The following is a 13,166-nucleotide window of genomic DNA, read 5'->3' as shown; positions in this document are numbered from 1 at the left end:
GCACATGTCCAAACCAATGCAATCTCACCTCTCTGACTGTCTTCCAACCGTCCAACCTCAGCTGACCCTCTAATGTACTCATTTCTAATCCTGTCCATCCTCATCACACCCAGTAAAAATCTTAGCATCTTTAACTCTGCCACCTCCAGTTCTGTCTCCTGTTTTCTGGTCAGTGCCACTGTCTCCAAACAATATAACAAAGCTGCTATTACTACTGTCCTGTTGACCTTCCCTTTCATTCTTGCTGATAACCGTCTATCACAAATTAATCCTGACACTCTTCTCCACCCATTACACCCTACCTGCACTCTGTTTTTCACCTCTATTCCACAATCCTCGTTACTCTGTACTATTGATCCCAAGTATTTAAACTCATCCACCTTCGCCAACTCTGCTCTCTGCATCCTCACCATTCCACTGACCTCCCTCTCATTTACACACATGTATTCTGTCTTGTTCTTACTGACCTTCATTCCTCTCCTCTCTAGTGTATATCTCTACCTCTCCAGGGTCTCCTCAACCTGCTCCCTACTCTCGCTACAGATCACAATGTCATCAGCAAACATCATAGTCCAAGGGAACTCCTGTCTAATCTCATCTGTCAACCTGTCCATCACCATTGTAAATAAGAAAGGGCTCAGAGCCGATCCTTGATGTAATCCCACCTCCATGTTGAATGCATCTTTCACTCCTACCACAGACCTCACCACTGTCACAAACACACTGGTTTGTGCATCCCCTGTGGCTGGGTTGCCAAGGAGCTCTGCTTACACTTCAGAATATTTGTGTAAAAGTATGAAGATTCTCCGTAAATGAACATGAAAAAATACATTTGTTGAGTGGAATCACCTGCACTCCTCAAGTAAACACTACTCCAGTAAATCTGCATATTTTCCTAACACATGACTATTAATGCATGTGGTGCTCTTTTTGAATTATGAATTAGCACTGTTTTCTTTATTACCGGCTGGTTAAAAGACTGTATTTCTTCCAAATTCATAACTTACCTTTTACAGTGATTTTGTGCTCACCGGTTCCTGGGTGGGTAAACAGGTCAACCTGAATGGAAACCTCTCCAACAGCATCTTCTACACCTGAGCCTGGATCAAAAGAAAAAGATAATGTCTGCACAAACACCAAAGGATCTTATATTTCCATTTATCTATGACATTAGACATGTATTTTGACGTAATTTATAGTCATTTCTCGGTGCATCATTATCAAATGACATATTCAGAACAAGGAATTAAGGGCTTTTGAAAACACAAAATGGTGTTGGGATCATTCTACAATGTCTGCATCAAATGGGCTAAAAGAATACAAGTTCATTGACAAAGGCTAATGAAGAACAAATCATTAAAACAATAGGCAATACAGGTGAAACAAAATCCCAAAAGAGCACTTTTCTTTGACAGGGCCTGTCCCCTGAAATCAAGGTAATTAGACCTCTTGAAGATTAATAGTCTTGGAATTTTGGTTCCCTAATTAGATTTTCTATTGGTTAGTCCTGAGGTGGTCTAGGTGATGGTACAAGTTGAGTGGTGAGGAAGTGGAAAAATGTAGGACAATACAATATTAAATCCACATGGAAACATTGATTTAACACATACCCTTGTCAGGACGAATTTCCTCATTAGCAGTAATCCTAATACCTTTACCATCATGCACTGTGGGACAAAATGGAGGGAGAACACAAAAAAACAGACAGAATAAACTCACAGAGAACAGAACAAAGAAAAGGAAATGGTGGAAACATTTCAGGGCTTCAACCTTCCCACTCATGGTCTTGTATTAAGCAACTACATCATAACTGAGATTTACATTAACTCGCACATTTCCCACGCTACATTTAATAAAGAGAAAGCATACCAATTTGGTGAGGTTGTTCCTTCTGTTTACCTAGTTGTTAGAGCATCATATTCTTTTCACATTTTAATTCAGCAAGCTCACTTTCACCTGTTTTAACTAAAACCACCTCTGCCTTTACTAGATTTCTACTCACCTTGTGAAGTCTGTGTCTGTATAAATGTCTTGATGAGTGTGTCTGTAGTCTGAGTGTAAAGGGAAAGTGCATAGCGTAAGGACTGCAGCTCTGAGCTTTTCTCTAAAAATGTTTTCTTTAGCCCATTCCCACCAGCATGAAAGTATTGCTGCAAACAAAGAAACAAAAAAGGTATCTGATAAGGACAGAACATTAAAAAAGGACTGTTGAGAAGAGCTGTATGGGGCCAATATGGCACACATATATATTATTTTAGATGCAGTACTCTAAAAAATGTATAGCTATAAATTCAAATAAAGTTTAGGTGATGGATTTACCTTGATTGTGTCTAATGCCAGGTCCAGAACAGCGCATTGCTTAGGTGTCAGGCTCTTGGCTTCATCTCTTACCATATGATCCTAAAACACAGATAAATTCAATGTACAAGAGCTGGATTGGGGCAGATAACTGAACTTGTACACTCGCTGAGAACTTGTGTGTAGTAGGAATAAGATTAAAAGGTTTTGTTCATTGCAAAGATTCTTTCAACTTGGCAGACATCTAACACAACAAACAACACTGCCACTAAACACTTTTTCACATACCTAAATTGTCCTCTAACTTCATAGTACTGTACAGTTTTCTATACTGAACGAAACCTCATGATAATCTAAATTTTGTTTATGGACCTATAAATTAAAACCATGTGTGTGTTTTTTCTTTTTTGACTTTGGAAAATCAAAGCTTATTATTTTTTGGGACAGGTGTGAAGGGATCTAGTAAAAAGTCCTTAGGAGTAAGAGCCATTGTCATAGTGGCAAAAGACAGAGAAAGAGAGAGAATTTTGCAGAAAACTCTCTGCAACAGAATGATTCAAAATGACAGCAACTTTACCTGGCATGAGCTGCTAAGGCATAGTATACTTTATGAACAGTGACTCAGAAGTGAAACAGGCATAAACACCAGAAAAAAGGGCATTTCTGGAAATAAGACAGAAATACTTCCATGCAAAGAATCTCTCTTCTTGATAGGAAATATACAATGTTCCTGTCAGGTCACTAGAAAGGAAGTGATACAACATATGCCAGAAGTGTCCAAACTTTAAGAAAAAAAGCAAAAGAAATGTCTAGAAAGACTGGCAAGGAGGCCATTACACTCTAGTGTAGCTGCTAGAGTGTAGTATGTAGTCAAAGACTAGGAGAGGTGGGATCAGATGACCTTTTAAATATATGCAAAAAATTTTATTTAGTTATTATTAGTGTTGATCAGCGAAATTTGCCAAAGCTTTCTTCACAGTAGATTTGCTGGGTTTACTGGTGACCTTGTTCATTTAAAATTTTCCTGCAAATGTGCTTTGCAGCTGGCTAAGACAAACATCTTTTCAAAGCTCCCCATGATGTTTTGAGAGGCGTGTATGACTTCACAGAGCTGTAGCAGCCATTGGATAGAGCAGTCCCAAACCCCACTAAAAAACACCATCACAGAAATATATAATGATGATCTTATTAGTGAGTGGTACTCTAGATCAACTGCCATACTGGGTGAAATTCTTCTTCCAATATGTATTTAATAAGAATTGCTTTATTGGTATGCTAAAAAATTAACAGAAAAGTTGTGAATAAATATAAACACAAAATATTTAAGCAGAAGTAAACTGGAAAATTGTCAGCGTATTCATTTCTTAAAAGCAACATCTTTTTATACAGACTTGTATGTGTTTAATACATGAGCCTGCCCCTTTAATGTTATCACCTGCAATGATGTGCAGGTGATGCAGACAGGAACAGAATGAAGAAACCATATGCTTTAGTATTGTATTTATTTGGTAGAAGTGGCTGAGAGTTAGCAAGCCAATCAGGAAAAATAAAAAAAGGTTCAAGAGAGGTACCTGTTATGGAATCTGTGGTGGCTAGGCCACAGTGAATTATTTTTTCCTGCTCCTATTGTTACTTGTCTACAAGAAAATTTACTATTCTGATCTTTAATTCTGTTAATTTTATTTCTGGGAGGAATGGTGGTGCAGTAGTTAGCATGTCTACCTTTCAGCACAGGTCACTATTTAGCCACAATAACTGCACATACATGGTTGGCAAATACTTAATACCTAATACTTCCCTATACTTAAAAGATCATTGCACCACTATAATCAACTCAAAACTACTTCAGATTCTCATTGTGCATTTACCTCAACATAATTTCACTGAATGATCCTTAACATTTCTGCAATTTCACTGAACTCAAGGAGAAAAACTAGCAGTTATAACTTGGAACTTTGCACAGTATCAGAATTGGGTAGATGTCTAGAGTTTACAAATAAAATACATACAAAATATTCTACAAATTCATGTTCTGAGCTCACTTTTTTCCTGAACCGTTTGCTGGAAGATATTTCAGCAGCACCAGATTCAAGCGTGATACCAGCACAGGATGGAATGTCAGGACATGTTGGTCCTACATAATTTCTCCAGGCTAACCTAGCGTTGCCAATAAATTAATAACTTATTTGTATTGGAGAAATCCTAAGTCCTCTTGCAAACATAGACAGAATTCTCATTGCAAATGTCTAAAATAAAAACTTAATATCCAAGTACACCACCATTGAGGGTTGAAATTAGGGTTATCTAGAATACAAAGATCACAAACCACCTTCAAAACAAACCTAGTGGGTCGGCTCCACTTGAATGTCTAACACAATTACAAGGCTTTTACTTGAATATTTAGGAATTTACGTGGAAAAATACAGTCAAATTGAAGTGACAGAATTGATAGTTACAAATGATTGTTCAGTCAAGTGGATGTTTGTGGCAATATGCATTGTGTATTTCACTAAACTGCAGTAGAATTTTATACCTAATAGTGATGCTGAAGATGAGCAGAGCTTTTTTGTAGCAAATTACATAAAGCAACTATGTAAATAAATAAGGTATACATAGGCAATGGTAACTTTAGATCCATCCATCCATCCATTATCCACCGCTTATCCGAGGTCGGGTTGTGGGGGCAGTAGCCTAAGCAGGGAAGCCCAGACCTCCCTCTCCCCGGCCACCTCCTCCAGCTCCTCTTGGAGGACCCCGATGCATTCCAAGGCCAGCCTGGAGATATAATCCCTCCAGCGTGTCCTGGGTCTGCCTCGTGGCCTTCTCCCAGTGGGGCATGTCTGGAACACCCCCCCTGGGAGGCATCCAGGGGGCATCCTAACCAGATGCCCAAACCACCTCAAATGACTCCTCTCAAAGTGGAGGACCAGCGACTCTAATCCGAGTCTCTCCCGGATAACTGAACTCCTCTCTAAGGGAAAGTCCAGCCACCCTGCGGAGAAAACTCATTTCGGCCGCTTGTATCCGCGATCTTGCTCTTTTGTTCACTACCCAAAGCTTGTGGCCATAGGTGAGGGTAGGAACGTAGATCGACTAGTAAATCAACAGCCTCACCTTTTGGCTCAGCTCTCTCTTCACCACGACGGACCGTTGCAGAGCCCGCATTACTGCGGATGCCGCACTGATCCGTCTGTCAACCTCCCGCTCCATTCTTCCCTCACTCGTGAACAAGACCCGGAGATACTTGAACTCCTCCACTTGAGGCAGTACTTTGTTCCCAACCCGGAGAGAGCATTCCACCCTTTTCCGGCTGAGAACCATGGCCTCGGATTAACAGGTGCTAACTCTAATCCCTGCTGCTTCGCACTCGGGTGCGAACCGCTCCAGTGAGAGCTGGAGGTCACTGTCCAATGAAGCCAACAGAACCACGTCATCCACAAATAGCAGAGACGAGATTCTGAGGTCACTGAACAAGACCCCCTCCGCTCCTTGGCTGCGCCTAGAAATTCTGTCCATATAACTTATGAACAGAATCGGTGACAAAGGGCAGCCCTGGCAGAGTCCAACCTCAACAGGAAACGAGTCCGACTTATTACCGGCAATGCGGACCAAGCTCCTGCTCCTCCTGTACAGGGACTGAATGGCTCGTAACAACGAGCCTTGTACCCCGTACTCTTGGAGCACACCCCACAGGATACTTCGTGGGACACGGTCGAATGCCTTCTCCAAACATATGTGGACTGGTTGGGCAAACTCCCATGCCCCTTCCAGGATCCTGGCCAGGGTGTAGAGCTGGTCCAGTGTTCCACGGCTGGGACGGAATCCGCATTGTTTCTCTTGAATCCGAGATTCGACCATCGACCGAACTGTCTTCTCCAGCACCCCTGAATAGACCTTACCGGGTAGGCTGAGGAGTGTGATCCCCCTATAGCTGGAGCACATCCTCCAGTCACTCTTCTTAAAAAGGGGAACCACCACCCCGGTTTGCCAATCAAGAGGCACTGCCCCCCCGATGTCCATGCGATGTTGCAGACACGTGTCAACCAGGACAGCCCCACAACATCCAGAGCCTTGAGGAACCCAGGGTGAACCTCAGCCACCTCGGAGCTTTTTAACTACCTCAGCGACCTCAGCCCCTGTTATGGACGGGCTCCCCCGGAGTCCTCCAGCTCTGCTTCCTCTAAGGAAGACATGCTGGTGGGATTGAGAAGATCCTCAAAGTATTCCTTCCACCGATCAATAATGTCTGCAGTTAAAGTCAGCAGGGCCCCATCTCCACTGTACACAGTGTTGGTGGAGCACCGCTTTCCCCTTCTGAGGCGCCTGACGGTTTGCCAGAAGTTGTTTTCCATGGCTCCCCCAAACTCCTCCCATGTCCGAGTTTTTGCCTCTGCAACAGCCGATGCCATCACACGCTTGGCCCGCCGGTACCCCTCAGCTGCCTCTGGAGTCCCACTGGTCAACCAGACATGATAGGACTCTTTCTTCAGCTTGACGGTTCGTGGATTGCCACCACGAGAGGCACCGACAACCTTGCAGCCACAGCTCGGTTCTGCTGCTTTGACAACAGAATCTCGGAACATGGCCCATTCAGACTCAATGTCCTTCGCCTCCCTCGGAATGAGGTTGAAGTTCTGCCGGAGAAGGCAGTTAAAGATCTTTCTGACCGGTTCCTCCACCAGACATTCCCAGCAGACCCTCATTATTCCAGAGTGAAACAAAGTCCAGCCTCTCTCAAGAGGAATGGTTCCAGAGCCCAGACCATGCGTAGAGGTGAGCCCGACTATATCTAGCCGGTACCTCTCAACCTCTCGCACCAGTTCAGGCTCCTTCCCCGCCAGAGAGGTAACATTCCATGTCCCAAAAGCCAGTTTCGACAACCGAGGGTCGGAACGCCAGAGTTCCTGCCTTCGGCTACCACCCATATCACATTGCACCCGACCCCTATGGCCTCTCTTGCAGGTGGTGGGCCCACAAGAGAGCAGAACCACGTTGCTCCTTCGGGCTGAGCCCGGCTGGGCCCTGTGGTTGAAGGTCCAGCCACCAGGCGCTCGCCAGCGAGCACCTCCCCTGGGCCTGGCTCCAGGGTGGGGCCCCGGGTACCCTTTCCCGGGCAAGGGAAACACCGATCCTTGATTTAACTCCATATGGGGTCTCAGGATCGAGTTAGTCTGGATCTTTACCTCAGACCTTTAGGCACAAACTTTAGATACAAATTACTAATTAATCCTGCAACAGACATTCAATTTTCATTCATTCTTTCATTCATTAGTTGATCTATTCTTTTTAGAGCTGTGGAGAGAGGGTGCCAATCCTGGCAGCATTGAGTGTATTAGAAAAAACAACTCTTTACATACTTAAATACATTCATAATGGAACATATTCACATCACCATTTAACCTAATCTTTGGAATGTGAAAGAAAAAAACAAAATACAGAGGAAAACTAATGCAAGTGCCATATAAACAATACCCTTGAACCAAGGACTACTGAGCTATGAATCTTTGATTTCCCTTTTTTAAGAATCTTTTAAATGTCCATCTATACGGAAAAATAAAAAAAACGAGAACAGGCCACTCAGCCTAAATTATGTCATGTTTGGCATAACATTTTCAAAATATTGTCAGTATCCAAATGATCCAAGATAACACTCTCATGTACATTATTTAAGAGCACAAAAACAAAATTAAAATTTTGATGAGAACTAGCTATTCAGCACGAGTCCTCGTTTATCCAACTTATAAACAATTTGAATTCTAACTGTAATGATTTTGATGAATTCTAGACTAAAGTATCTGTCAGTTCCCCTAGTATAGCATCATCTGTAAACTAGCTTGCTATTAATTTTATTTTATAAGTGATTTAAACAAATTAAAAAGAACAAATAGTTCTGACCAGTTATCAACCACAGCACCAATTGTGGTCATCGCTGCTCCTGTGAAAAGAATGGAGAAAAATGCCATCAACGCTTTTGATGAGGAGGCAGCAGTTTTTACCTCTGAACCAAATGAGCAGATATCAGTCTGGTGTAGATTGATATTTGGACTTGGGTTTTTACTCATTTACAGCACCATGCAAATTGAATGATTTCTTTTTCTTTGGTTATATTCTTGAATAAAAGTGTGCTTATTTTGTTATACATTTTGTCAAAGTGTGTATTTGATATTTGGACTTCAGTCTTCACAAATTATACATTTCACGTCTGTATTTTGTCATTATTACAGTAAGATGAAACATTTTCTGTTTTAGTTATGTGTTCAACATTTCTTGCCTCGCATTTCCTGTCATCCTACATTTACCCAGATTATTGTACACACGGAACACACATGAAATGTATGTATTTCAAATAACAATACAGTGGAACCTCGGGTCACGACCGTAATTCGTTCCAAAACTCTGGTCGCAACCCGATTTGGTCGTGACCTGAAGCAATTTCCCCCATAGGATTGTATGTAAATATATTTTTTTAAAGATTTTTAAGCACAAAAATAGTTAATTATACCACAGAATGCACAGTGTAATAGTAAACTAAATGTAAAAACATTGAATAACACTGAGAAAACCTTGTACAGAGAAAACTAACATTGCAAGAGTTCACACTAATAGGCTTACGAACTGATCACTGTAAACACTTTTTTAAAATGAGTTTTAAGCACAGGGATAAAAAAGGAACATTTGAACAAATTCAAATTTTATCAAAAACCAACCATAAACAACTAAGAAAGTAACATTGCAGGAGTTCACGCTAATAGCCTTACGAACCGATCGCTGTAAACACTTTTTTTAAATGAGTTTTAAGCACAATGAAAAAAATGAACATTTGAAAAATCCATAATTTATACAAAAACTAACCAGAAACAACCAAGAAAACTAACTGTGTATGAGTCGAGTTCTGGCATGAAGGAAGTGAGGTGGAGAGGAGGTTAAAGTTTTGAGGGAGAATCCGGTTTCGCGATGGAGGGATGTTCTCGTTCAGGTGTTTTCTCTCTTGTGATTTCTTGGGTTTCTGGTGTTTTTAGCTGTTTAGCTGGTGGATTAGACTTCGCGAAATAGCGCTCTAATGTGACTTGCCTTTTCCTATGCATTAAAATTTTGCGGAAATGCGAGACGACATTGTCGTTCATCATGTTTATCACTCTGTTTGTAACCGCTTTGTCAGGGTGGTTCTTCTCGAAAAAATCCTGGCACTCGTTCCATTTTTCCATGATGGCTTTTATTGCATCACTTTTTATAGCTGCCCTTTCCTCTTCTTCCCCTGAGGACTGCTCCTCGGTGAGCAACCTATGCTGCTCCTGCTGGAGTTCAGCGAGTTCCTCCGTCGTCAGTTCGTCCTTGTGATCCAGGACCAGCTCCTTGATGTCCTCATTGTCCACTTCACGGCCCATGCTCTTGCCCACGGACACAATCTCATCCACAATAGGAGGCTCAAAGCTTTCTAAATCCTGTTGAGGAGCGCATTCAGGCCAAAGTTTCTTCCAGGCCGAGTTCAAGGTCCGGTGTGTGACATCTTCCCAGGCTTTATCAATGAGGTTGATGCAATGAACGATATTAAAATGGTTCTTCCAGAACTCTTTCAGGGTCAAAGACGTCTCCTCGGTCACATTGAAACACCTGGTGAATAGTCCTTTGGTGTACAGCTTCGTAAAATTTGAAATAAGGAGTTGGTCTCGACCGAGGAGTTGGTCTCGACCGTTATAGGAGATGGACGTCTGAAGCAGAGCTCCGCTTGCAGCAGCTTTAATTTCCCACGTATTTCACATTGTTTAAAGGTATCCTGTATTTAACCCGACCAAGGAACTTCCACTACAATATACAAGCACGAGTAACAAAAAGAAAAGTCAGAAAGAACCGGAAAAGAAACTTAAAGCTGCTTCAAAGTCTGGACAGACATCCGGCCCGAGTATAAGGTATGGCCTCTCGGAAACTGACTTGGAACAGGCAGACGAAGGCGCAGATCTCCTGGGACCTCGCTCCATTGTTTCGTCTCCAGTCGAGAGTGAAAACGGGAGCGAAGGTGCAAGTGATACAGGTGATACATGTCGCGCTGGATCGCCGATTTCTGAGGTTCATTCGAGACTAGAAAAGGTCCTGCGGGATGTGCTTTCATCTACTCATCACGAGCCTGCAGCACCAGTCGTAACAGGAGCTGCACTTCCACTCGCAGAGCATGAAATCCGAAGCGAACTGTCCGAACTGAAAGAGATGATTGCTACACTGGCTACGGCCATAAATGAACTTAAGAAGGAAAACAAGAATGATCTTATGAAGACTAACATTGAGCTTAAGAAGGATAACAAAGACCGGGAAACGCGTCTATTTAAACGTTTTGACGTGAATTTTAAAGGCATGTTTGAGAAATTAGAAGAACATATCGAAGAAAATTGATTCAAACTGAAAACGCTTACCGACCAGATTAAAGACGCTACAGATCAGCTGGATGACGTTAAGCAGGCATTCACGGCTCGAGTTGAAACAGCGGAACAATTGGCGTCTAATGCCGATGAAAAAGCCACAGCTGTGAATTCCGAATGCAAAAAACTCGGAGACAGACTTGCGGCCCTGGAAGATGGGCATAGAAGAAATAATATAAGAATTGAGGGTATACCTGAGAAACGAGAAAGCTCAAGCCCAATGAAATTTGCCGTAGAATTACTGTCTAAAATAATTGGAGATGATTTTAAACTCGACATTGAAATAGCAGCGGCTTATCGCACAAACAGGCCTAGCACCTTAAAATCCAGGTCTTTTATTGTCCGCTTCGAGCGACTACGATGTAAGCCTGATGTGATGGCACTTCTCAGACACAAGCAAGAAATTATATTTGAAAATAATCTTATTCGTATTTTCCCCGACTTCTCACCATCAACAGCTGCAAAACATGCAGCCTACTCTGACATTAAAAAGCTGCTACGGGAAGCCGATATCAAATACAGCCTCTTGTATACCGCCAAACTGAAAGTGGAAGTTCAAGATCAATATTATATGTTTTCAAGCAAAGAAGAAGCCAAAATGGAATTAAAGAAGCTGTTTCCGACACTCTTTTGAAAGTTAATAAGGAGCCATATTCTATAAAGGCATGGGAAGGACCTGTCATCTGCTCTCTGGATCCATATTTAAAGAGACTGGTATTATAATTATACATCCTTTTCTTTATCTGGACATTATATGTTTATGTCTTAATCAGAGTTATAGCCGTGAGTGTGGAAGTAATTAAAGTAGGAATTTTTTTTTTTTTACCTTAAAGTAGACTGTTTAACATCATACACTTGGTTTATTGCTATTTATACTATTCATACTATTACATTATATTACTATAGTAGGAATTAACATGTTTATCCTAGACTACTTTTTAAAATCATTCCCAGGGTTCATTATTTTTTTGATTTTAATATTTTAATTTTTAAAATTGTTGAAGATTTTTTTAAGCTTAGATTGTTAATGATTATATTTTCGGCAGATAGTATTAAGAATTCAGCTGCAATAGATATCTCTTTGTTTTAATTTTCTAAGGCCGCTGCAGGGTGGTGTTTGTTTTGTTTTGGACGTGCTCTGTCTCTTCGTATGTCAGAAGACTGGGACATCGTGAAGTGGGATCAAGCCTCATGTGGGGAGGCAAAATGGGGGGGTGGGAGGATAAAGGGGGGAGAGAAGGAGAGCAGGCTATATCTAATCTATTCTTCTAATCCCTATAACTATAAATATCAATGCAACAATAGGCTAAAATGCAGTAACTCATGGGGAAATTTTAAACTAAGATTGAAACTGCCTCATTACCAGCTAAGACTATAAAATGACATTAAAAACTCAGATTCCATGTCTCCATGATGGGACAGTTAACTTTGTGAGCTGGAATGTTAAAGGCCTGAATCACGAATTAAAGAGAAAGAAAGTATGCTCTCACCTAACAGGCTTAAACGCTAAAATAGTATTTTTACAGGAGACCCACTTACTAAGCAAAGATCAGTTCAGACTACAAAAAGACTGGACTGGCCAAATGTTCCATTCTAGCTTTATAAAGAAAACTAGAGGGGTGGGAATTCTCATACACAGAACAATTCCATCTGTAGCATCAGATGTAGTATCGGACCCTGAAGGGAGATATGTGATGGTCACGGGCAACTTATATAACAGTAAAATGATTTTGATAAATGTTTATGCACCCAATGCTGATGATAAGGAATTCATGCAAAATCTATTTGCATCCATTCCCAATGTGAACACTCATAAAATTATAATGGCTGGGGACTTTAATTGTGTTTTAAATCCACTCTTAGATAGGACTCCTGTGTCAAGGGGGACGATATCTAATAATGCAAAGACAATTACACAGTTTTTAAATGATCACAACTTATCAGACCCCTGGTGGTTTCTTAACCCAAACTCAAGAACATATTCGTTCTACTCACCAGTGCATTATAGCTACTCAAGAATTGATTATTTTTTTATTGATAATAATTTCTTGTCTACAATTAAATCATGCAAATACGACACAATTGTTATCTCCAACCATGCGCCTCTAGTCTTGGAGCTAAAATCAATAAGCCCCTCACACTCACCTCGCAGATGGCGCCTTAACCCTCTTCTATTAGCAGACGAGAACTGCACAGAATTTATATCCAAACAAATCAGCTTCTTTCTAGAGACAAACACGCCCACAGAGGTTTCTGCAGGAACACTCTGGGAAACTCTAAAGGCCTTCTTAAGAGGACAGATTATTTCATTTGTTTCCCACAGAAATAAATTAGAAACCAAGAAAATATCAGAGCTAAGAAGCAAAATTACTAGAATAGATGAAGAACAAGCCAGGCGTCCAAGCGAAGCTCTCCACAAGAAAAGGCAGGCCCTGCACACAGAACTTAACAGCTTAA

The 13,166-nt window shown here is 41.3% G+C and overlaps 1 protein-coding gene across 1 annotated transcript in view; it reads right to left on the bottom strand.

Moving 5' to 3' along the window:
• Positions 1–13,166, bottom strand: part of LOC114654212 (protein unc-13 homolog B-like) — an 837,814-nt gene that overhangs the window by 30,145 nt on the left and 794,503 nt on the right. The window contains 3 exon segments of the mRNA XM_051929449.1: positions 1,008–1,100; positions 2,003–2,150; positions 2,320–2,400. Of these exon segments, the coding sequence (XP_051785409.1) occupies positions 1,008–1,100; positions 2,003–2,150; positions 2,320–2,400 (322 nt within the window).

This window comes from Erpetoichthys calabaricus, chromosome 7 (genome assembly GCF_900747795.2).
Source record: "Erpetoichthys calabaricus chromosome 7, fErpCal1.3, whole genome shotgun sequence".
Lineage (NCBI taxonomy): Eukaryota > Metazoa > Chordata > Cladistia > Polypteriformes > Polypteridae > Erpetoichthys > Erpetoichthys calabaricus.
Note: the sequence above shows the minus strand (reverse complement) of the source record. Positions and strands in the feature narration are given on the sequence as shown.